At 47.8% G+C, this 26,188-nt stretch overlaps 1 protein-coding gene and 1 pseudogene across 1 annotated transcript; both read left to right on the top strand.

Moving 5' to 3' along the window:
- Positions 1-2,009: 2,009 nt before the first annotated feature.
- Positions 2,010-21,363, top strand: LOC119443740 (P2X purinoceptor 4-like). The gene is made up of 9 exons (XM_037708445.2): positions 2,010-2,334; positions 2,405-2,489; positions 4,465-4,567; positions 5,264-5,353; positions 10,445-10,586; positions 11,362-11,492; positions 11,747-11,894; positions 12,398-12,499; positions 21,043-21,363. Exons 1-9 carry the CDS (start codon positions 2,245-2,247, stop codon positions 21,169-21,171), a joined length of 1,020 nt encoding a protein of 339 aa, XP_037564373.2. The 5' UTR covers positions 2,010-2,244; the 3' UTR covers positions 21,172-21,363.
- A 698-nt stretch (positions 21,364-22,061) lies between these two features.
- Positions 22,062-22,242, top strand: LOC119447014 (U2 spliceosomal RNA; annotated as a pseudogene).
- The last annotated feature ends 3,946 nt before the right edge of the window (positions 22,243-26,188 follow it).

The following is a 26,188-nucleotide window of genomic DNA, read 5'->3' as shown; positions in this document are numbered from 1 at the left end:
TCACCTCTGTGTCGTGCGCTAAACAGCTTCACTGGTCGTGCACCTTCACAGAGTGGAATGCTCATGAATTTTTTCTTGTTGAATGTTAGATAAGCGCAGTCATGTTGAGGGGACACTAAAGAGGAAGGTCAAGGTGCATTGGTAAATATATCGGATACACCAAAGCATCAGTCTTAGCGTGAACAGCGTCTCGGTAGCCAGAAAAAGCTCAAAAAATGCCTGTTGAAGTTCCCGTGTGTGACGTCATGAGATTTGAATCATATAGAGTTTCCTGAAAATCTTCATGATTTGAACGCGTTTGCACAGAATTTAATAATCACCAATAACAGTGATTGCATTTCATTCCACAGGAACCAGACTTAACCAGTGGTGGTTCGAATTAAATGAAAAACAGTTTTCTTTTTTTTTTTCTGTAGAGAAACGAAAATAATTTGAAATCTGTGACATATATACGTGCGCTGCAGACCGGGCGCGAAATTTGAGAAATGAAAAAGAAAAATTGCCCTTCCGTCCTTCTCTATAATAACCAAGCTTTTTAAAACAGTTACCTTTATTCCAATAAATTCTCAAAAATTCTAGAATAAATTGTCAATCTTTAGTGTCCTTTTAAGTAGTAATTGCAATGCCCTTTCCCAATGCACCACGGAAGTTTGGCTCAATAGTCTGGCGTATGTAAACGCAGAAAAAGAAAACACGAACTTGCCGAACACGGAATCCGACTCCAACCGTGCTTCACTGAAAATTATAAAAAATAAGAAGGCAGAACGGCGAGCAAGTAATTCGTACACTGGGTCTCACTAACACCATGCACTGAGGCAAAAGCAGAGAGTCCACGTCGTCTTGGGCAAAGAGGAAGTTATGCTTGTGTGCTACTGAATCTTTTCAATCAACGGCAAGAAACTGGCTCAGTAGAATGCGATGTTGGGCTATATTTGGTTCATGCTTGAAACGTGGTTCTGGCGCAACAAAACTAAGAGGAAAGAAGAAGGACAGAAAGAAAGCCTGTCCCTTCTTTCCTCCTAGTTTTGTTGCGCCAGAACCACATTTCACCTCTCCTATAGTTCTCGATCTTGCATGATTGACTGACGCAACTTTCTCTGCAATGCACGCAGTTGCTAAATAAAAATTAAACTCTGGGGTTTTATGGGCCAAAATTGCGATCTGAGGTACGCCGAGGTGCGGGGCTCCGGATTAATTTTGACCACCTGGGGTTGTTTATCGGGCACCCACGATACACGAGTGTTTTTTGCATTCTGGGCCCATCGGAGTGCGGCCGCCACGTCGGGGATCGAACCCACGTCCTCAAGGTCAGCAGAGCAACGCCACAGCCACTGGGCTTTACGAAATTTTATTTGCACTATGATCTGCCTCCAACACAAAGCGAGCAGTAAATTTACAAACAGGGATCAACGATTTCTTTACTCCAGCCCGGGCGAGCGCATTCTATCCGAGTTAGGCCGAGCTGGAGTACGCGGGCGCATTGCAGGGCGGAGACGATAGCTTGCAACCCGCGTTTGGTCTTCCACTGCGCCTCGATCCTCCTTGGACCCAGAAGAGCAGCTTTGGGCCCTCCGGATGGCAGAAGACGCCACCAGAAAGCAAGGTCTGGCCGCCGTCTGAGGAAGGGGAGGCCTGGGGGTTAGTCTCCCAACCACCGCCGGCCCCATGACCCCATCATGGACACAATAAAGTTTTATCTCTCTCTCTCTCGATCCTCCCTCTCTTTTCCTTGTGTGTGCGTGCATTGGCCGGGCGGTTCGCGTTAACTAGCCAGGTCGCCACCGTTCTGTTTACTGCACAGTTTACTTTTTACACAAATCACAAACTGATACGCATGTGCGTGACACAGACTTGTGTGTGTCAGTTTCTTTTATTCTGTCCTTCGTTTAGCAGTATAGCGCAGTGAATAGAACGATTTCATACCAACCAGCCCAAGTCCAAGCCGGAATGACAAATGTGCCCGCCGACAGTTTATTTTGTATTAACCTCTCCACTGGTTTATTTATTTATTTATTTATTTAGTTAGTTAGTTAGTTAGTTAGTTAGTTAGTTAGTTAGTTAGTTAGTTAGTTAGTTAGTTAGTTAGTTAGTTAGTTAGTTAGTTAGTTAGTTAGTTAGTTAGTTAGTTAGTTAGTTAGTTAGTTAGTTAGTTACCTCACAGGTTTATCCAAATGAATCGCTCCCCAAGCTCCCAGTGAAACTGGTATCTGCAGAAGTGATCGATCGAGGATACAGTTCTCACGAATGCCATTATACTTGCAGGACTCGAACCAGTTCTTCATCACGACGAACGTTATACTGACACCTAACCAGACGATAAGCGCCTGTCCTGAGGTAAGCGGAAAACGGAACGAAGGGCACTTTTGTTTGCGTCGCGGGCTTGAGGACTTCCGTTGTGCTTCAGGAACTGAGCATCAAGCAGGCACGGTGCAAATCGGAGAACGACACCGCAAGTTGCAAGAGAGGCGCCTCCCTGAGACGTGGGCACGGTACGTAGTATTTATTCAAGGTACCCCTAAATACCCTCTGGGGGTTGAGGATATTACATGGGGAGGGGGGTTGGTACAAGTAAACTCATAGCGTGTGAACTCTATGAAAAAAAAAAAAAAATCTATGATTACATGAACAGTGCAGGCGTATACGAAATTCTTCAAAACATAATACAGTACAATAGATACAAAAAATGGATATAACTATTACATATTAAAAGGGAAAATGAGACATCCACCCAATCGTAGCAATTGCTACAATTGCTAGCCGCCTGGTTAGCTCAGATGGTAGAGCGGCTGCCCCGGAAAGGCGGTGGTCCCGGTTTCGAGTACCGGACCAGGACGAATTTTTCTTCAACTGCGAGCCTTTTCTTTGGTGGAACCGGTATGGGTTTCCTTTGTAGCAATTGCTACGATTGGGGTGGATGTCTCATTTTCCCTTTAATTACTTCTCTCCACCTTGCGGGCTTCCGCTGAACTATTACGTCAACTATTACATATATATGCAATAGTTATATGAACTTAACGTTACATGAAAAACGCACAAGCGTAATAACTCGAGTTATTGGTTGTTAAAGGAGAACGAAATAAAGAATATAAAGGACCTCGCCCGCTTTATGCGCGCCTGACGGTGAGGCGTGAACAGTCATGTCACACCAACATGGGCGTCTCCGGGACTGTTGCGCTTTCGGCAGTTCAGCCTGGGTATTATGAGTAAAATTGGCGGGAATTCGTTATGCTGCAGAAATTAGCAGCGTCAGCTTTTTGCTTGCCTGGAACTGGTTCTTTAAACTTCTCGGATGACGAGCTACGAGTATTTCATTGGGATAAATTGTCTCGCTGTATCGGTAAAAAAATTTAATTAGTCTAATTTTCACATTAACTTGTCTAATGACCACCGCGAGTCATTAGACAGGGGGGGGGGGGGGGGAGTGTTAGCATAGGGCATGCGAGGGATCGCAGATGCCAGAGGAATGTTCCTCTGTTTCTTTGTTTGCAGTTACTGCAACTTTTGTGAGACCACGAAGACGGTCATACACCGTCTTCTTAGTTATAGCACACCCATTTACTTGGTTATATCACACCCATATACTATGACCTCCACTTACCCCTGAGTTCCGCGAACTGAATTACATTTCATTCTTTGCAGAGGCGGGATTGCATTTTATACAAAGTCTATTCGTGCAAGTGAGTGAATAAACTTTATTACGGAGACAAATCAATTAATTAATGCCCGAATGTGGGCGGACAGCCTATTCCAGATAGCATGACCCTGTGCTGATAGCGTACACCTGTTTACCAGCCGTAGCTGCTCCTCAGGTGTTGGGCTAGTCAGCTGGACCTCCCACTGGTCTTCTGTTGGTTCTCGGATAGGCGTTGTCCGCGGGTAATGTTTTTGCATTCCCAGACCATGGCCGGACCCCGGCCGAAACGTCGAAATTAAATGTTTCTGTTTGCTTTTCTACGTGCGTCTGCACTTTTTCAATATATGTATCTTAATAGAACGGAAAATTGGGCTAGGTGGATTACACTAAGCATGATGTGTAGCGCTTGGTGTGTGTTCTCCTTAGGATAGCAGGTACGTGGATAAAATACCGTCCTATACCTAGTGACATTAAGGCTGACAGGTTCGAGACCTTCGCTTTGAATGAACTAGAAAAGAAGGGAAAAGAAGGGATGGTAATCATGACCACATAAAGACAACAGACAATGCATGTCCTTCAGCGACAAATCACGGGCCACATTCTCGCTCAACCACTTTTGGGGATGTCATTTTCAGCGTGCATTCATTGGATACGCCAGCGCACATGTATGATGCCTGACTATACAGTGAGGCGTATAGCGTTGGGCGCGTGGTGTCACTCAAAAGTGAAAGTATACCAGCTGTTCGCAAACAGTTACCTATTCAGCTCGCGAGCTCGTCGTACGCATGCCCGCCTGTGACGTAATATACGGATTCGTTGACATGGCGCAGGCATCATGACGGGGCGCTGCGTGAGGGCGGCGCATCCCGATGAGGACCAGTACGTCTGCGAGATACAGGGCTGGTGCCCTGTGGAAAGGGACGTCCTCCCCTTGTAAGCGGTCTATGCTTGTCCCATTGTGTACAGTGCGTTCGTGTCTGCAATGCACCGTTCCCTGCGACCAGGCATCGTGAGATTCCCACCTCCGGCCTTGTTTGATGACGCACTCGCTTTGAGCGCTTATGAGTAGAGAGTATACTGCATGTTCTGATTTCGTGCCCTCATTCAATTAAATATGATGTACGTAACGCGCGCGTACGTTTGCCGGTGGACCGATAATGAAGTTGTTGTGGTTTTAGGCATCACGGTCTCCTTATTTTTCGTCGTTGTCCTATAACGGGGTATACCAGTGCGTTAAAACAAGGACATAGAATAGGAAAAACACGTCGCCTTTCCGTTTTTTTAGTGAATATAAACCATAACGGCAACTTTATTATTTCTCCATGCTTTCACAAGCTATTACATTTGGCTGGTCAGAAGTGTTGCTGACCTGTTCGTCACCACACGTCAGCAGCACTTTTTCTCGATAAATAAATGTCGTAGATATGGCGTAACGCGAAAGTATTTCAACCTTGTCGCCCCTTGTGTATACACTATAAGCGATATGACGTTTCTAGAATTTTAATACGCGCTTGTAATTGATATTTTAATACGGGCAGTTACTCTTTACCGCGTACTCACACCAATGTTTTCGAGCAAAACATTTTTTAAAACTATATATTGACCTCTGTTTCTTCGTTCTCTTTCCAGGAAGAATGGGACAGGGCTCTTGACCGGCGTACGCAATTTTACGGTTTTCATCAAGAACTACGTCCAGTTTCCGTTATTCAAAGTACGGAGGTAGGCGTATATCGTCTCATAGGCTATACCATATGGGACACACATAATTAAAGATTATCTTTACGGGAAGTGCCACGTATCCCTCCTTCCTTCCTCCATTTAATGAGCTATTGATTGATTCCGGGGTTTTACGTGCCAAAACCAGTTCTGATTATGCATGAGTCACGCCGTAGTGGAGGGCTCCGGATTAATTTTGACCACCTGGGGTTCTTTAACGTGCACTAAAACGCAAGCACGCGGGCGTTTATGCATTTCACCTTCATCGATTTTGTGTTTTCACAGACTTATTTTCAAGAATGTAATAGCTTTTTAAATTAATTTATTTATTTTCGTTTCCTATCACGTTTTTTTTCTTCTTTTTTCTTTCTTTTTTTTTTCGCCGTAAATCCGCAGTTTCGCGAGTTCGCGCACGGCATTCCGTGCGAGTTTTTCGCCATGGAGCCCCGTGAGGTGACATTGGAACGCGATGGTGCATCGTAAGCTCGTAATAACATTTCCGGCATGCTAGACCACCACAATTCACTCTGACGAGGGACAGACGCACACAGCTGACGCGACTCATTCCAGCTCGAAGCGCGGGCGGCCATCGTCTCCGTCGGCGGGGTCACTGGTCGTCCAGCTCATGACGATGATGATGATGATGATTTATTGGCATCCCCTTTGAAACGGGGCGGCGACAAATAGTCACCTAGCCTGCTTGATTTAATCAGGTATACTACACATGTTCTTTGTCTAGCATTTTTGTATACCTTTTCAAAATTTAGCTTGTACCGCTGCCTATGATTTTAAGAGATCAGGTCGTATCCATCTTTTCCCTGCTTTTTTTCCACCAGTACTCTAATCGTCTCTTGCTGATCTCTACGGCTGATCTGTTTATGTTTCCTTCCACTTTAAACCCAAGCGCTTCTGGGAGTTGCACGTTACCTACGGTTCTCGCTGGTGGATCCCGTCGCATTCCATTAGGATGTGCTGAGTGGTCTCTGGATCTTTACTGCAGCATACACATGTCTCATCTAGTTCCGAATATTTGTTCCGATATGTTTTCGTCCTTAGGCAACCGGCTCGAGCCTCAAATAGCAAGGCACTGCCCTTTGTGTTATCGTACAGATTTTCCCTTCTAATTTCTTTCTTCTCATTCTTGTAAATCTCCATTGTCCTTTTCGTTTCCATTCTTTGCATCCAATTCACGGTCTCTATTTCTCTCACTTTCTTTCTGATGACCCCTGGTTGTCTATTTACAGTTTCGATTATCCTGTACTTGGTTGCCAACTTCCTTGACCTCTTCCTCCATTCTGTGTCCACGCTTTTCATGTAGAGATACTTGTGCACTTTAGCCGCCCATTTATTTCATCCATGTTCCTGAGCCTTTCTTCAAAACTAATCTTGCTTTGTGCTTCTCTGACTTCAAAAGAGGCCCAACCCATGTCTCCATGCACTGCCTCATTTGTCGTATTACCGTGTGCTCCCAAAGCCAACCGGCCTACTGATCTTTGGTTAACTTCCAAACCCGCCAATATATCCGATTTTAAGCATATAATGGCATTTGCGAATGTTAGCGCTGGCACCATTACTCCTTTCCAGATTCCACGCACCACCTCATACTTATTGTGGCCCCACAGTGCTCTGTGTTTCATTAATGCTGCATTCCGCTTCCCCTTTATTTTCAGATTATCTTGGTGGTTGCTTGAGTAATTATTTCCTTCGTTTATGTGTACGCCGAGGTACTTATATTGCTTCCCTATGGGTATTACTTGCTGTTGAATTGACACCACGAAGTTACTCGTGTGTTCATTAAAGATTATAATCCCTGATTTCTCTGTGCTAAACTTAAGGCCTAGATTTGTCGCTGCGTTCCCACAGATATTCGCAAGTATCTGTAAATCTTTTTTATTGTCCGCTAGTAGCACAATGTCGTCTGCGTACATCAATCCAGGGACCTTCTGTTGCACCATTTGTCCATTACGCAAGTAGGATAAATCAAAACCTAATTCGCTGTTTTCCAGTCGTCTTTCTATGCCCTTGACGTAAAGCGTGAACAACAATGGTGACAGAGGGCATCCTTGCTTCAATCCTTGGTGAATTCCCACCATTTAATTTCCTTTTCGGCCTTCCCATGCCACTTGTACTTGGTTGTCTCGATATATTTCCCTCAGCAGCTCCACGAAATCGTCATCTATGCCTTCGTATTGAAGAATATCCCACAACAATTCCCTGTCTACGTTGTCATAAGCTCCTTTAATATCTAGAAATGCTACCCATAAAGGTCTTTTCTGAGCTACTGAAATCTCTATGCACTGAGTTAGTACAAACATATTGTCTTCTAAGCGTCTGCCTGGCCTGAACCCATTCTGTAGTTCCCCCAATACACCGTTTTCCTCCACCCACTTCGACAGTTCTAATTTTATGGCTTGCATTGCCATTCTATATATCACCGACGTTACTGTAACTGGCCTGTACGAGCTCGTCTTATCCTTATCTCCTTTGCCTTTGTAGATTAGATTCATCTTGCTTTCACGCCATCCAACGGGAATATTCTTTGTTCTAATCACTTGCTCTATGGCATTAGTCAGCAGTGCCTTGCTTTTTGGACCGAGGTTTTTGATTAGCTGTATTGGGATTTCATCGGGTCCTGCTGCCGTGTTGTTAGGGACATTTTCTGCTGCCTTTTTCCAATAGAAGCTTTCTATGCTGAATTTTGATCTCTCAAGCCTCTCTGTTATTGCTGGATCTGTTGTCTGAACTACACTTTTTCTCGTACCGAAGTTATGCCTGATAACGTCTGTGATGTACTGCAGCGCATCATCGCCTTCATAGATGTTACCGTCTTCATCCCTTATAGCCGTTTGCGAGTTTCTAGTTGGAGCTCCGAGTGCTTTTATATGGTTCCAGAATCTTTTTGGGGCGCCTTTGTCTCTTTTGTGAATGTTATGCACCCAACGTTCACTTGCGCATTTAATTTTCTCTTGCACGAGCTCACTCGCAACCCTTTTCTTTTCTCTGTATGTATTCCATCTAAGGAGCACCTCTTCTTCTTGTAATCCCAACTTTTTGGCTTCTCGATGAACCCTAGATGCCTCTTTACGCTCTTCTATAGCTTGTTTAATTTCCTTGTTCCACCACTTACGTGGTTTCCTCTTTCCAATCCAACAATTGTATTGCCGTGTCCGCCTTATTTCATGCTGCATAACCTCCACCAGTTCCTTATATTCCCAGACTGCTGTAGGAAAAGCCTCAATTTTCTTCTCTATGTTGTTTGCGATCTCTGTTATTTGCTCGTCATTCATTTTTAAAAACTCTGAGGCTATTGGTTCATGTTCTGCGCTGGTATCTCTCCCAAACTTTAATGCTAAACGTCTATGATCGCTTCCCAGTCTATTTTTTTTTTCCATTTTCGTCTATTATCATTTGTTCCAGTTGTTCGTAGACCATTTCTGAGACTAAGGCGTAGTCGATACATGACTGCCTGTTTCCGCATTGCCACGTTACCTGTCCATGACACTTATTCTCCCTGTTAACTACTATAAGGTTCTGTTCATCACACAAATCCAGCACTAGAGAGCCGTTGTAATCAGTATATCCGTCTAAATCGTCCATGTGCGCGTTCATATCTCCCACTAATATCACCTGGCCCGAGTTACTGAACTCATTAATATCGCTTCTAATGCAATCGACCAATTCCTTATTTTTTTTTCCTGCTATCACTACCTGTCCATAGGTAAGCTACTCCCAGCCACGTCTTTTTACCTTGCCATGTACCACTAATCCATAAATGCTCTTTACATGTCTCGTTTACTCTTCGCCACTTCAGACCTCGCCTAATTAGTACGCCTACGCCTCCGCCTTTCCTTGACCCGGTCATTCTGTTGCACCCTTCCCATACAAAGTTGTCAATAACAGGCGGCTGCTCCAAATCTCGTAGATGCGTTTCGGTCAAGGCGTACACGCTAATCGCTTCATCATTCAGTTGCGTTTGAATTTCCAGCCATTTTTCCTGCTTACGACCACCCTGCATGTTAATGTAGCAAATTTTACCTTCTTTATTCTTATCCTTTCTGCGTCTTTTCCTGACTCCGGGTCGCCTAATTCTGCCCTTTACTGGTGTTTCGCTATGTTCAATGTGTTTCGCTATGTGTTTCGCTACGTCAGTCTACAGTGCGCGCCCTCTGGTGGAGGCTCGTGCGCTTCCGCCTTTGAGGAACAAATGCCGCTATCTTCTAAAGTTGTACCCGACTTATAGTGTTATACATGCACGTTTTCTAGTGAGAATATTGAGGACGCGGTAACGATACATATATTTTAAAGGTGATTTCCTTCGTTTTCGCTCGTTCTTTTATTTTTTTACTTTTTTTGTTTTTTAGCCATAACGCTTTTCTTTCTTAACATTTCGGGAAGTGCGCTCGTGGAAGACGTAAATGACGTTGAGCCGCCGTGAGCATTTTCCAAAGTTCCCGAGAAAGTATATTGTGTTTCTCTTATTTATTTATTTATTTATTTATTTATTTATTTATTTATTTATTTATTTATTTATTTATTTATTTATTTATTTATTTATTTATTTATTTATTTATTTATATCTTTCTTTCCTTGTATACTTATTGCAAGCTGGCGTTATTCGTTTCAATTGTATCATTATTACGCTTTCAAAAATTGCCGTTATATCTGGACGTGTAATTTCCATCGACATGATATCGAATTCTAGCATAGTTGAAATCTGGTTTAGATTTAGGTGCACGTTACAGAACCCCATGTGGTCAGAAATAATCCAGAGTCCCCCCACTAGGGCGTGCCTCATAATCAGGCGGTGGTTTTGGCACGTAAAGCCCCATAATTTAATTGAAATCTGGTTGTTGTAATCGATAGCTTTTTTCAACTCTGGTTATTCTTATAGTCATGCTCGTTCGAATTCATTACAAGTGAGTTGTGCTGCAACTCGTTCAAGCCGCTGCACCGGATGGGAATAGGAAGGAAGTCCACTGCATTTGAATGTGAGACTTCAGATGCACGGTCTTTGGGGACGGTATAGCATGCGCGAGTGCTATGAGGAATCGCGCAGTTTAAGCGACGTTGGTCGATTAATTGCTCGACACGCAGGCGCAACATCCCCGACCGGGTGAACGCGTCGTACCTGAGATCCTGCCTTCACGAGACCAGGAAGTCGTCTCTGTGCCCGATTTTCCGCATCGGCGACATGGTCGAACAGGCTGGCGCGGACTTTGACACAATGGCGCGAAAGGTGTCTTTTTCATTCTTCTATTATTATTACTTTCTTTCTTTTTTCCCGAGCTCCGATCGAACACCTTGCTTGATTCTCCTTCAAAAGAACGTATCACAACGACGCGGTCCCGGAGGGGCTGCAACAGTGGCCGGCATCAGCAAATATGTGCCATAATCGTGCCCCGAATGGCCACGTCCTCCTCGCGGCGCCGTTTGCGTCTCGAGTACGCAGACGTGATTGATTGATTAATTGATTGATTGATTGATTGAGTGAGTGAGTGAGTTTAGAGAGACTTCAAAGAAAGCTGCAAGAGATGCTAACGAGCCCAACGCGGATGCTGCTCCAAATGACTATGAAATATGAAAAATAACGGAAAATATTGCAGAAAACGTAAAGAAAAAACGAACACATAATAAAAACGAACACATAAAAAGAAGGAAATTAAGAAACACAAATTATATAAAGCACGCAATCACATTAAAAGAAAGTTCTCAGGACACAGATATGCAAAATGAATGAAGAAACGTCCTAAAGAAATACATCTGCAGCTGTGAGAGATCGTAAAGTGTATGGGACCACCTGGATTTTCTTATTGCACCTAACTTCAAATAGTCGAGCATTCTTGCATTAGGCCCCACCCGCTACGGTGGCTCTGTGGTTACGGTACATTCTGCTGTCGACCATCAGGTCGTGGGTTCGGGGCGGAATGCCGTCGTTGCGCAGAGATTACGAACAGCGAAGTTACGGATGACGCGTTTTGCTCCATCATCACTCCATTACGTACACATTGCAGGGCGGGGTGATACAGATCATGATCACCTGGGACTGCGACCTCGACTACGATCCCAAGCACTGCCTTCCCGACTACTCCTTCCTGAGGCTGGACGACCCGGATGCCAGGGTTGCACAAGGCTTTAACTTCAGGTCACTATACTTATTAACAGTTAAGAATCACGCGGGAAGCTGATGGCAACACCTCCAACTTGATGGGGGTGGTAATTGAGCTCTTCTCTTGCTAGAATACAACTGGTGACCGGTGGTGTTAAAAAAAAAGAAAAAAAAAGAAAAGAAAAAAACTGTCAGCCCTTCCACTGGAGTGGAGATGGAAGACCACCGAAGCTGTTGTACTATGGTGCGAATTGTTGCTTCGAATTCAACCAAGCGACCGCATTGCGCAGGTACGCCAAGTACTACAGCGAGAATACCCGGAGCTTGGTCAAGGCGTACGGCATCAACTTCGTCGTGCTGGTGAGAGGCGAGGCGGGCAGAACGAGCATCATCCCCATAGCTGTCACACTCGGCTCGGGACTCGGCCTACTCGTGGTGGTGAGAATTCCACGTCCCGCCTAAGATCACGCACTTTTCGCCCGACCGTTCGAAGAACAAGATGGATACACAAAGTTTGAAATGTCGTAACGTTGAGCACACGCATGCGGCATAATGTTGCGTCAAGAAAGCAAACGGTTTGCAGAGCAATTACATGTGAAAAACCAGGACAGCGCGTGAAAGTGTGTGCAGCGTCGTCGTCTACCACACAAATCACAGGGTCTTTTTCTTTACGAAGGATCGGTCGGCGCCGACAATATTACTGCACGAAATCGCTGCAGGTCCAGCTTTATGCACTTTCTTTAACGTAACTGTCTTGAATACGTACAACTTTCATTAACGGGGCCTGTATAGTGACATAAAACGTACTCCCTCAGCTGCGCCCCAAGCGCTGCTCGCAGCTCCCAAGTGCCTTGCATATACGACGAGCGTAACAGATGTGACAACGAGTTGACGTAATGTCTTTAGCGACGGCTGAGATCGTCTGATGCCTCTTTATGCAGGCTACCGTGCTGTGCGACTTCGTGGTTGTCCACTTCGACAAAAGGAAGAAACTCTACAGGGCCAAGAAATTCAAGTTTGTCTCGAAGAGGGACAGTTGCAACGTAAGCGACCTTCCAGAGAGAGAAAGAAAGGGAAGGAAAGACAAGGAGGTTAGCCAGTGTAAATACCGGCTTGCTACCCTGTACTGGGGAAAGGGGTAAAGGGAATGAAAGGTGATAGAAGAAACAAAAAAAAAGGAAAAAAACAATAATAATAAAAAATAAGAAATAAAATAAAATAAATAAATAAAATAAAATAAAATTCGCGCAATAACGCGACCCTACGCGCTACAACGTTCAAAGCCGGTCGCACAATTCACAAGTCCTTAAGAACTTCAGCAGAGCCCTTAAGGACTTGAGTGCCGAAGCCCGTCTAGACCAGTGTCCTAAAACTTTTTCCTCTGTGAAGGGGCGATTGTCCAGTTTTTCAAGCGCAGTCGCGAGCGCTTTTCTTGCCACATTGTAGCGGGGACATTCACAGAGGAGGTGCTTGATTGTCTCCTCGCAGTCACAGTTGTTGCAAGCGGGGCTGTCGGCCATTCCAATGCGGAAGGAATAGGCGTTCGTGAATGCCACGCCGAGCCACAGGCGGCACAGAAGTGTTGCTTCCGCTCGTGGTAACCCTGGTGGAAGACGGAGTTGCAGATGTGGATCCAGTCTGTGGAGGCGTGCGTTGCTGAAGTCACTGGTGTTCCACAGAGTCTGCGTAAGCTCGCGTGCGAGGGAACGAAGTTTTGTGGCTGCGTCTGTTCTCGACAGTGGTATCGATACAATAGGGGCACCATCGTGGGCCGATCGGGCAGCGTCATCCGCACTGTGATTTCCCGAAATTCCGCAGTGACCCGGTATCCACTGGTAGATGATGTTGTGCCCCTTGTCGGTAGCGTGATGGTGAAGTAGTCGGATGTCTGCGACTAATTGTGCGTTAGGTCCGTGGTTGAAAGGGGACAGCAGGCACTGGAGAGCTGCCTTCGAGTCACAAAAGATGGACCATGACTGTGGTGATTTGGGACCAATAAATTCCAGAGCAGCACGGATAGCTTCGAGTTCTGCAGCCGTCGATGATGTAATGTGAGACGTCTTGAATTGGATGGTGACAGATTTCACGGGAATTACCACTGCTCCGGCTGAACTTTTGGAGGAGACAGAACCGTCCGTGTAAACGTGGGTGCGTTCTCTGTGCTTTTCATGCATGAATGAAAGCACGGTTTGTTTGAGGGCGAATGACGACATCTCGGTTTTCTTTTTGATACCGGGAATTACAAGAAGGGCTTGGATTGGATGCAGGCACCACAGAGGTAGAGATGGTCGTGCTGCAGGCGTGAAGTTCGATGGTAAAGTTCCATGGCTGGCGGCAATAGTCCTGCTAAACGCTGAACGAGGTCGAGTGGCAGGAAGGGAGGCGAGATGATGCGATGGAAGTCGGGCGAAGTGCCTGATGTGCATCCTTAAAGCGTCTACTTGAATGTACGTATTGATGGGGTGATCATGCGCGATGGCTATTGTTGCTGCCGTTGATGCACACCTGGGAAGGCCAAGACATATTCTCAGAGCTTGAGCTTGCACAGACTGGAGGGCACGGAGGTTGGTCTTACCGGTCCCACTTAGTACAGGTAAGCTATAGCGTAGGAGACCCAAGAAAAGTGCGTTATAGAGCTGGAGCATCGCCCTCACAGATGCACCCCATGACTTTCCCGCGAGAAAACTGAGAATATGGGTTACCATGGCCAGCTTCTTTTTAGGTAGCAGATATGAGGACTCCAGGAGAGGTCTCGATCGATTGTCACTCCTAGAAAGCGGTGCGTCTTCTCGTAGATGATTGGCTGTCCATTAATTTTGACAACATACGGTCTCATTGCTTTGCGCGTGAAAGCGACCATAGAGCACTTCTCTGATGACACCTCCAGACCTCGTACTCGAAGATAACCTGATGTAATTGTGGCCGCTTTTTGGAGTCTGGCGCGCACCTGGGGACGCGTAACCCCTGATGACCAAATGCATATATCGTCCGCATATATCGACACATGGACGGATTGCGGAAGGGAATGAACGAGGTCGATGAGCACTAGATTAAATAGAGTGGGGCTCAAGACTCCACCTTGCGGTACGCCACGGTAGGTGTGCTGCGATGTCACACCGCCCTCTGTTTGCACAAAGAACGACCTGTCCTTTAAATAGCTGTGTATCCATCGAAAAACAAGGCCACCTAGGCCGACATCGCCCAAAGCGTCCAGGATGGCTCGATGAGTTATGTTGTCATAAGCGCCTTTGACGTCCAGGAACATCGCCGCTGACAGTCTCTTTCGGGTTTTTTCGTGCTGAACCGACGAGACAAGATCTATGACGTTGTCTATAGAAGAACGTCCACGTCGGAAGCCTGCCATAGCGTCGGGGTATATCTCGTACCGCTCTAGGTACCACTCCAGACGTGTCAGCAGCATCCTCTCCATCACCTTTCCTAGACAACTGGCCAGAGCAATGGGACGATAAGACGCCACGTCTAGAGGTGATTTGCCTGGTTTTAGCAGAGGCACAAGGCGGCTGGACTTCCATGCAGCAGGAACCACTCCTTCACGCCACGAATTATTGTAGACGTCCAGAAGAGCATGCCGGGCTGTTTGACCGAGGTTGGCAAGAGCTGCGTACGTCACCCCGTCAGGTCCGGGCGATGAGGAACGTCTGCACGCTGCCAATGCTGCTTGCAACTCCTCGATGGAGAACAGATTGTCCATACGAGAATCCTTCGAGATGGGAACGTCATAGGGATCAGGTGCGGTGAATGAGGATGGTTGGCCGGCAACCCTCAAACAGAAGTCCTCCGCTACGTCGATCTCTCGCCGACCTTGGTAGAGAGCCAGGCATTTGAAGGGGTGGCGTTGTTGCGGCGATGTTCGAAGACCGCGCACCGTCCTCCATATATATGACAGGGGTTTATGTGGGTCAAGGGAATCACAAAAAGTCTTCCACCTTAGAGACTGCAGTAAGTTGATCCGACGCTGGATCTTCTTCTGTATGCGTCTCGACTCCCTTAGGTCGTATATGGACTTGGTGCGCCGGTAGCGTCGTTCAGCGCGACGGCGAATTGCTCGGAGGCGTTCCAATTCCGCTTCGAATTCAGAAAATTTTGGTATAGGCCTAAAAACGCTTGTGGCCTTTTGAGCAGCGTCATTAATTAGCTCTTCGATGTTTCGAGGTATACAGTTCTGAGAATTTTGACACATCTGCTCCATGAGGAGTGTGTATTTCGGCCAGTCGATGCGTTGAACTCTGGTATAGTGTGACTTGCCGATGCCTTCGACCTTAACATATGTTGGAACATGGTCACTACCATGCGTTTCGTTGTCTGGGAACCATTGCACACTGCTACTGAGGGATCTTGAAACAAAAGTTAAGTCCAGGCAGCTGCTGTAAGTCAATCCCCGCAGAAAAGTGGGACTTCCATCATTTAGGCAGCAGAGTTCATGGTTCGACGCGAAAGTTAGTACACGTCGTCCTCGGCAATTCATCTTTAAACTTCCCCATAGCGGATGATGCGCATTGAAATCGCCGGTAACAATCCATGGTCCAGGTGTCGCTTTTAAAATTGCACTTAGTCTTGCGTTGTTAAATCGGCTCGAAGGTGAAATGTAGGCACCTACGAGCGTGAGTGTGACGTTCTTGCATTTTACCGTCAAGCATACGTACTGATTGTCGTCATCAGGTGCCACTGGGTGTAAAACATAAGTGAAATCACATCTGACATAGACGATGACTTTGCTGCGGTCGCTACAGGTGTCAGACATGAAAGCTTCATATCCTGATAAACGGATCGCGCTCTCAATGTTTGGCTCACAAATAACTATGATTGGAAATTTGTTCTTAAAAACAAAGGGACGAAAGTCCGAAATGCGGGATTTAAGGCCACGGGCATTCCACTGGAAGATAGACGCTTCCTTGACTTGTTTAAGGAACGAGTGCCGAGGAGCAGCCATGGTGCTTCTCAAGACTGGTCAGTACCGGATTCAGCGCATCCAGTATCTGAAGCGCACCTCGAGCCGCCGGAGTGTGTATGGACGTCAGGAGAACACGGAACGTGTTCATAAGGGCCCTCATCATGGTGACAACTTGTTTGTCGTCTTCTTGGCGGCTGTCCGAAGGTGAAGCATGATTCGGCGAGCGTGCGTCATGTAGCTTCTCCGCTGGTTGGTCTAGCCTCGGCAACGGAGGCCACTCCTCGCGTGAGGCAATGACATTCGAAGTTTTCTGCGTAGGATCCTCGCTGCTAGTATTGCTAGTTGTCTGTGGAAGTATGTGGACTGTCGGCGGACGCGGTGCATCCTTAGCAATAGCAGTAGGTTTCCTCGAAGATCTCCGGCGATGTGAACGCCGGCGTCGCACCTTAGCGGCAGCCTCCCTGTGCGACGAACCATCCCTGACCATTTGCTTCAAGACTTTCATCTCCTTTTTCACACGTGGGCAATTCTTGGAAGATGCGTCGTGAGAGCCTTGGCAATTGGCGCACTTTTGGTTTTCTGCACGACAGGCGTCGGAGCTGTGCGACCCAGAGCATCGTGAGCACACGGCTGTCTTTGTGCAAACTGCACTAACGTGCCCTATCCTTTGACACTTCCGGCACTGAAGCGGCTTTGGCACAAAAGGTCGTACTACTTGTCGAAAGTGACCGACCTTGACGTGTGATGGTAGGCTGTCTCCTTTGAAAGTTAGTTTCACGCAGTTCGATTTCCCTAGTCGACGGGCATGCAATATGGCAATTCCCTCTGTCGCCGGCTTGATGAGTATCGGCAGGTCGGCATCGCTTATGGAATTGTCTACATCATATACAACACCGGCCGTAGAGGTAGGTTCATCTTGTTTGAAGCAGCGTACGTTGATGTTCTCCAGCACATTGACGTTACTCAAAACGTCTAGCGCGCTGCGGTCCGCGACATCTATAGCGAGAATGTTCTTACGGGCGTTGATTCTAACATCTTTGATCTGGCCCGGAGCAAGGGCCTCTAGCGCCACAGATGTAGCCTGACGGTTGAGCCGGTTTATATTGTCGCTCGCATCCACAGGCACGAATAAAATTGTGTGCTCCGATGACTTTCGCGTCGGGATCACAGTAGCCTTACTTGCGGAAGGAGATGTCCTGATGAGTCTTCTCTTTGCTTTGCGCTTTGCTACGGGCACGAAGTCACTGTCATCCGAGGTATCATCACTGGTCGCTGAGTAGATCACAGTGTCCTCGCTGTCAGTGTCACTCGGGTGACTAGACCGCTTCCTGGGCGCGGCCGCTGTTGACGTGGAAGGACCCGGCACCCCTCCAGGTGACTGCACATCCATCGCCGTAGTTATGGGAGCGGCGTCTCCCACAAAGTAGCTTGGAATTCGCAGAGACAGAAAAGCAGCGTTCCATACCTTATAGCGCCAACATCGTTTCTAGAGAAAAGCTCCCAGTGCCTTTTCTTAAAGAACTTCCTCTCTCTGTCTCTCTCTCTCTCTTGAAAAAAAAAATACTATCAGCTCAGCGGCATTTTAGGACGAGAACAAAGAAGAAAAAAAAAACCAAAAGCAAAGACGTCTGCCTTATTAGCCGGAGCGATGGAAAGCCAATGGCACCTCACCGAAAAAAAAATCACCTTACGATGCTCCCGAATGCGAAATTTGAGCTCAGCTCTATACGTGTTTTCATTTCGCGATATATTGGCTGGCACGTACAATCTGTCTCGTGCGGCACGTTGCAAACGGAACGAAGTGTGGCGCGACTGCCTCACTAATCGGGAGATTGCGATAGGCAACGTGGAGCTGACATGAGGGCGCGATTCACAGCAGCCACCGCAGACAGACCTCCGCTCATGCAGCGCTTTGTTTCCGTACAGACGACGCGCACTACACTTGCGCCATCTCGTAGCCATCGTCACCGCAAAGCCCGTCTTGCGCGGCACTGCACTTTTCGTCTCACGCTTTCGCCATACCCTCCTCCTCCGCTTTCCTCCTCGCGAACTCTTCGCTATCGCCGCCTTTCATCTCCCGCTGTGCTCGTTCGCTCGGTTACTAGGGGCAACGCCCAAATTCGCCGCAGGAATAGGCGCCTGAGAGCTGCGCTCTAAAAAGTTTCATTTAATGGTAGCGGGGTACATTTCGGGCGGCCCGGGCACAGTTACACGGCCGTATTACGTACACTGGACGAGAGGAGAACGTGGACGAGAAGAGTTTGCCTGCACTGGCTGGACTTAAAGTATAGCAAAGGAGGTGCGATGCAGGGCTATGCATTATCTGACCGCGAATTATGGACGATTATCGCTTTGCTTACTATATACTCGCGTCCATAGTAATGTAAGGAAGCAACGGGCTTTAAACCGTCCATCACTCTGTACGCATCCGATTTAGTTCTACGCAAGTGTGGCGTTCTCAAACATTACGAAGAACGTTGTTCGAAGTGACGAATGCCAAGTACAGTGTCAACGCAGTCGCTTACTCGTGTTGCGTACACTATGTCATCTCGTACATGTTGTAGTAATTAAATAACAATACCGCTATTGACACGCAGGATAAGAACGTATAGTAAAGCATTGATGTTTATCACGAACTTGGAAGCTTGTGACGCATAATTCGCGCGTAACACACCATCGGGAATGCGTGAGATCACGTCTTTGGTAATAAATCTGATGCCCAGCGCGAAGTTTCGTCAGCATAACTTCGCGTGCCGCCATTGCGAAGGGGCACCCTCTTCAGCAGCTCTGTTCTGCCTATTCGATGCGCAGAATGCGAAATCCGTAAACGAAACACGGACCACTTGAATGGACGAGACAGCCTGGCGGTGATCCGAGAGCGCGGCCGGCTGGGCCCACATACAGGCACATGTCGTCAGAGGGTACCTTGCCATGTTTCCAGGGATGGCTCTGAAGTGGGGCGAAAGGGAGGGGGGAGGGGCGGCCAGCACCCCAATATTTCTCATCCCCCCCCCTTCCACCATGTAGTGTCAAGTGATAGGGTACCCTCGTGGATCCCCAACTAACGAAAATAGAGAATCATGTACGACCAGCAATGGGCTTTCCAGCAGGCCTACGAAACTTCGCGCTGGGCATCAGATTTATTACCTAAGACGTGATCTCACGCATTCCCGATGGTGTGTTACGCGCGAATTATGCGTCACAATCTTCCAAGTTCGTGATAAACATCAATGCTTTACTATACGTTCTTATCCTGCGTGTCCCTACTTGGGAGACGCCCGCTACGACCTAAGCGCGTCCTGCAGGATCTAAATAAAGTTTTTCCAGTCCAGTCCATGTACTGCCAACCCCCCCCCCCCCCCCTGCCTTCTTATAGAAATATCTTTATACCACCCATTTATGCCACCCCTTTATGCCACCCCTGCAGGGAATTGCATATTATGCCAAGTGCTTGCTCCCCCCTAGCAGAGATCCTGGGTGCGCTACTGGCCTGTGCTCTTTTGAACGCCAGCGGTCCGCGACAAGAATAAAAAGTGGCGACATACGCTGAGCGCGCTGCACTGTTGAAAGAAGAAAAGCGGTTGAAGGCGGCGACACCACAGGCAGCAAAAGACGCCATATGGTAGCCGTTTCATGCTTACATCTCCTCTCGATTGCGGGAGAGCCAGCGTTTTTCATGTTGCTCTGCAATCGTCTCATTGACACTTTTCATCTAATTATAATAATTAAGTTGATTAATTCATTAAGACTAGCTGTCTAATTAGGTGGAATACAAAAAATAATGTTTGTCTAAGCGACGGCGAACATTACCTTGATTCTGTCCAGCTACGTACGCATTTGTACATTTTTAAAGTTTGGCCCAAGTTAACTGAAACACCCTGTATGCAGGCCCGTAGCCAGGCCGATATTTTGATCTTTACCGAAAATAATTATTGAAAAACAGGTGCTTTCCTCAAATAGTCAGGGCCTTCAGCAAGTGCCTCCCCCCCCCCCCCCCCCCGAAAAAAATTCCTGGCTGCGGGCCTGCTTGTACGTAGTGATCGCGTGCGATAAACCACGTTGTTAGTCGCGCCGAGTCTTTGTCTTCTCTGTCGTCTTGCGTGTCCCGTTAGCGCTACATATCACGTGACGTGAGTGAATGAGTGAAATAACTTTCATTGGAGGACCGGCGAGGACGCGAACTCGTCGCGCACCCGGCTAGTCCCACGTCGGGACCGGCAGGTCTAGCCCACCGGCCCGGTCGCGGGCACGCCGGACAGCCAGGATTTGCTTGTCTAGAGCGGGGCTACGCAGAAGCAAGCCCCACTAATCCTTGCTGAACTTGGGGTATCTCGACCCGCACTCCCAGAGCATGTGTGCTAGAGTGGAGGTCTGCCCGCAGGACAGGCAGGCGTCGTCGCGATATACGTCAGGGTAAACGTCGTGCAGAACGGCCAGACACGGATATGTGCCGGTCTGTAAAAGTCTAAGCGAAACAGCTTGCGCCCTATTCAATTTGGGGTGAGGGGGTGGAAAGAACCTTCTAGGCGTGACGTAATACCAACTAGCCCATTGTTCTTTTCTCTATTGCAGTGACTGTTGATTTATTTACATCGTCGCCTGCGTCTGTTTTGAGACGCTCCATTTTCTCGGAGGGCTGTCATCGACCTGCCCCTGATATTTGTCCTTCCACAGTTGAAGGTGGTGCCCTGTCCCGATCTGGGCGGGTCGAGACTCAAGCAGCGCAGCCAGGCGCCCTTCCTGAGGGCCCAGACATCCGCCAGCAGCACGGACAGCCGGCCCTCGCGAGAAGACAGCAATTGACTGATTCGCGGAGGAGAGATGTACTATACGGCATATTCGATATCGAAAAATGCCTATACCGGCACCTTGGAACGCTGTCAGTCGACAGCCTCTCGTGGGGGCGTCGGTCACCCGTCACCTCGCCGTTATTGATGTTGAACATTGAAAAGGCGCGTTTTCCAGGGTTTCTGAGGCAAGAATAAAGAAAAAACTTACACGATAGCCTCTCTGCCGTTCCGACTTTGGATTTCAATCAAAGTAAAACAAGACGACACACTGATCTCAATATGTGTGTCGTCTTGTCCTTTTTATGGTCGTTCCCTCCGCACTAGAAAACCCGATAAAATGTCTTCGTTTTCCCCCAACCAAGCAGCCCGTGAGCGTGACCTTCCGTTGGTGTTTTTCGAAATGTGCGAGTTGACTCGCGCACGCATAAATTGCCGCCACTCGGCACCTTTACTATATATATATATATATATATATATATATATATCAGTAAATCAGTGCCATTCCCCTCTGTGAAGGTGGATGACCAGGGAAGCTGTGTATGTGGCGATTGACCGTTGATCCGGCGAAACGTTTCAAGTTTGCAGGATCGGGGCCACATGGACGGTTCGCATTTTTCGCCTCGCGGTCCTGGCGGGCAGCACGCTTGCGCTTGGCGTCCACGGCCTGCTCATCGTCGGTGGTCTCCTTCCGCCTCCCATTCCTTTTTAGTTCACGCCGTCGTTCTTGGTAGGTACGCTGTTCTTCACACCGTACAACACGCGGCCTACCCTTTTTCACGGCCAGAGCAGAACTGGGGAAAGGAGCCTACGTAGAGCATGGCGTCAGGAGACAGACGACACTCAGATTGGTAGGCACTAGTTTGGATACGCGGAATGGCGTAAACGTGTATGGTGCGAACGTAGACACGACCGACGCGGGTCAAAGTGTAGTATCTGTTCTTATCAGCTGAATATCTGATACGGGTTGTATTTGGACCCAAATTTTAAACTTATTCTTGCAAGTTCGCGGAGTGCTTGAAGCCTGCTTCACCTCCGCGGCGGGTCGGCCCGGTATTGCACTATCTTCGGGATCGGCAAACGTTTTTGGTCTACGGACATCTATCCGCTGGAAACTAGCCATATACAGCTTCGCTGTAAGAAACTGAGAAGCCTAGGCGACGCGCACTGTAGCCGACAATCTGATCCAAACGTGCAGGAAACCAGTAGATAAAGTGATGCGTAATCGTTTTGCCCTCAAGTAGTTTGAGGAGCTGCTTCGAGATGGTGCCCTTTTCAAATGCCCTGACCGCTGAACGGGAGTCGCTATAAATAGCGTCTCTCGAGTCATCTAGTAAAGCTAAGGCAATTACCATTTGCTCAGCCAGTTCAGAATTTTCCGCCCGAACCGAGGCAGCATTACACACCTTTTGTTTACCGTCAACTACAATAGTTGTAAATGCATGCCGACCTATATATGTAGGCAGCGGCATCCACAAATCTGACCTGTCGTTGATCACTATGTATCTGCTTCAGCAGGTTGGCTCCTCTCGCCCTACGCCGACCCCGATTATGTTCGGGATGCATATTCCTAGGAATAGGTGCAACAGTAATGTTCTCCCGTATAGAGTGGGGAAGACTTGAGTATAGCTGCGTAAGCGCGTCGGGCTAGTAACCGAGTTCATGCATGATACACCTGCCCGCCTTGGACGCGGAGAGGCGAGCCAATTGCGCGCGTTCCTGAGCCTCCGCAATCTCCTGTAGGGTATTATGTATACCAAGTTGCAATAAGCGATCCGTGCGGGCATACACCGTTATACCCAGAACTTGCTTGGCAATCTTCCTGAGTTGTATGTTCCATTTGTCCCTTTCGGCACTTTTCCACTGGTGCATAGAAACCACATACGTAAAATGGCACAAGACGAAAGCGTGCATCAACCGTTATCCTCTTTGAGTCCACTCCATGGTGCCGATTAGACACTCTCCGAACCAGCCGAACGGCATTGTCCGTCTTAGCAATTAGTTTATTCACGGTACCTCCCGATTCTATAATCATGCCCAGAACCTTGATCGAGTCGACCCTAGGTATGCGGCCTCCATCCTTTGTACGTGAGGTGATGTCCCTAGTCTCTGATGGTACCCAATCCTTGGGTTTCGGGCCTCACTTTTTATATATAAGAGGTCATCGGCACGATGTCCAAGCCTTCCACACCCGTAACAGATGTCAATCTGCTTGCGGTAAGGCATGCACCTGACTAGCGCATTGTCGTATCTGACGCAGTTGGGTACCTGGTATTCATCAAAGGCGATAATGACTGTACCGGTGTCCTTGATGCTTTTGGCTGCGAAGGCCAGGAGGTTCCGCGAATTGACGATCTTGCGCTGCAGTACTTCAGGCCCGTCACAACGGGGGGATGTCCCGGATGACTCCCTTGCACGTATAGCATGGGGTGCCGTGCGGTAGGCCGCAACTTCGTGCATGCGCTCCGTCACCAAAATATTCTTGATCCTGACGTACTTGGTAGCATTCTCCTCCTCAGGAGTGCTGACCACGACTATATTTTGTTGAAAATTTGGACAGATCGTGTCCGCTTCACGTTTCGAAGCCTCGATGCAAGCCGCGGTCGTGATTGCGTCAGCCACCACGGTCGGGCCTATTTTGGAAATATTCAGGCCACCTCTTATTCCAATCACAATCTTGAAATCCTCTTGGAAGCGGCGGCATTCTTCCGCGGCGAATAATGTGATTCTTGACGCTAGCCTCGGCTCTTCGAACATTCTGTCCAGGCGCCATGCCAGGCATAGCCTTAGGGTTAGCTCCAGCACTGGAGCCGTCTTTCGACGATTTGGTCAAAACATCGCTGGCCGTAAATTCTTCGCATACCTGTTCTTCGATTGCTCAACTTGCGCAAAATGCCCATTGTACGAGCTCCTTTCGTCGCAAAATATTCAATACGCGGCCGCCAGTTAAGATTTCCGTTATAAATAACTCCAAGGTACTTGAGTGACTCTATACTTGTGGGATATCTTCGGGATGATAGTTAAGCTATATGTATACTGGGTCTTTAACGAAGCGGGCACACTGGACATGCTACTTCTTCCTCTTCCTCCCTCTGGTTGGAGGCAAATCTTTTTTACAGTGAAGCTGTTAAGGGTTCACTCTTTGATGGTCGCGTCCGGCAATAGAAAAATTTGTCGCAGTTTCACCCGAAAGGCGAAGCACCAATTGCGATAGCAAATAAGTAGAGAGCTATACGGAGTAAGGATAGTAGTTTTATCAGCTGTATAAACTTGGACACGCAGCAGCACCAGCAACGCGCAGAACTGTTGCCGACGCCGTCGGCGTTTTGCCCGCGTTCGCACCGAACGCGCGCGGCGTTTTTATACAAATACGTATTTGGTGCCGCAGCTAAACGTCGCTTCCCCTTCCTCCCTCCCGTCCGCCCACAGCCTTTCGCGCGACGGAAATAGTTGCGTTTGCTCTCTATATATGGAAAGGAGGAAAGAGGACGCTCAGTTCTTCAGCCCTTCATGGAGCACGGCGCAGAACGCGCGTTTGCTCTCCGACGTGCGTTCGCTCCCCGTGAAAGCGCGCGTCCCTCGCGCCCTTTCACTCGCACATACAGCGTCCGAAGCGCGGCGACGATTTCATCGCCGTTGACGTCATACGGGACCTCACGGCGACGGCAGAAATCTGCTTTGGAGTGTCCATATAATTGCTATCGCAATAAAAAAAAACTCATTAGCCGTATGCTGTATGTGCGAGCGAAAGTAGGCGAGGGACGCGCGCTTTCACGGGGAGCGAACGCACGGCTGAGAGCAAACGCGACTTCCCAGTGGAAGGGGAGCGGTGGGCGAGGAGGGCATCGAGGTACCCTAGACTGTGCGTGTGCGTGCCCGCTCTACCACTGCGGCGCATGCGCGTAGCCCTGCCGGCCTCTGCCGCCTGTGCCACCGACCCCTCATGGGTACGACATTGCTGATGTACTATTACGAGCAATATGAAAGGGAACACAGGAACGCGTGGCAAACAGCCTCGAAACAGACTCGGAGCGATACGCGGATGGCGATATGAAAAACAAAGGGGGAAAGGATAAAGCCCCTATATATAATGGCTTTAGGAAAGGAGGGCGCTCTTCCACTAACTGTTGGCACTCCCACCACGCTGGCATTTCTACAAAGCAGCAGCAACTTACGTCATTTCGCCGATAATATGGTATCGTCCGACAGCCGACAAGACGGTAATCGTCACAGTGACTTACTCTGATTCATTTTCTTTCATTCATTCTTGTTTTTTCTTCGCGCAACTGCTTGATAGTACTCTTAGACCAAGCTTGCCCGGTATTTCAAACCGATTCTTTATTTGAATCGACGTACCGAGTCATCAATCAGGTAATCGAGAAATCTGCGGAGTACAATCAACCTCTCTATATGGCTTTCATAGATTATGAAAAGGCATTCGATTCAGTAGAGATACCAGCAGTCATAGAGGCATTGCGTAATCAAGGAGTAGAGGAGGCATACGTGAATATCTTAGCAAATATCTACAAGGATTCCACAGCTACCTTAGTTCTCCACAAGTAGAAAGATACCTATCAAGAAAGGGGTCAGGCAAGGAGACAATCTCTCCAATGCTATTCACTGCATGCTTAGAAGAAGTATTCAAGCTCTTAGACTGGGAAGGATTAGGAGTGAAGATCGACGGCGAATATTTCAGCACCTTCGGTTTGCAGATGACATTGTCCTATTGAGCAACAATGGAGAGGAACTACAACAAATGATTGAGGACCTTCATCGAGAAAGTGCAAGAATTGGTTGAAGATGAATATGCAGAAGACAAAGATAATGTTCAATAGCCTGGCAAGGGAACAAGAATTCAGGATCGCCAGTCAGCCTCTAGAGTCTGTAAAGGAATATGTTTATCTAGGTCAATTACTCACAGGGGACCCTGATCATGAGAAAGAAATTTACAGAAGATAAATTGGGTTGGAGTGCATACGGCAGGCATTGCCAAATACCTGACTGGGAGCGACCACTGTCGTTGGAAAAGAAAA

The sequence above is a fragment of the Dermacentor silvarum genome, chromosome 3 (genome assembly GCF_013339745.2).
Source record: "Dermacentor silvarum isolate Dsil-2018 chromosome 3, BIME_Dsil_1.4, whole genome shotgun sequence".
In the NCBI taxonomy this organism is placed as follows: domain Eukaryota; kingdom Metazoa; phylum Arthropoda; class Arachnida; order Ixodida; family Ixodidae; genus Dermacentor; species Dermacentor silvarum.
This window is presented reverse-complemented; position numbering and strand designations above follow the sequence as displayed.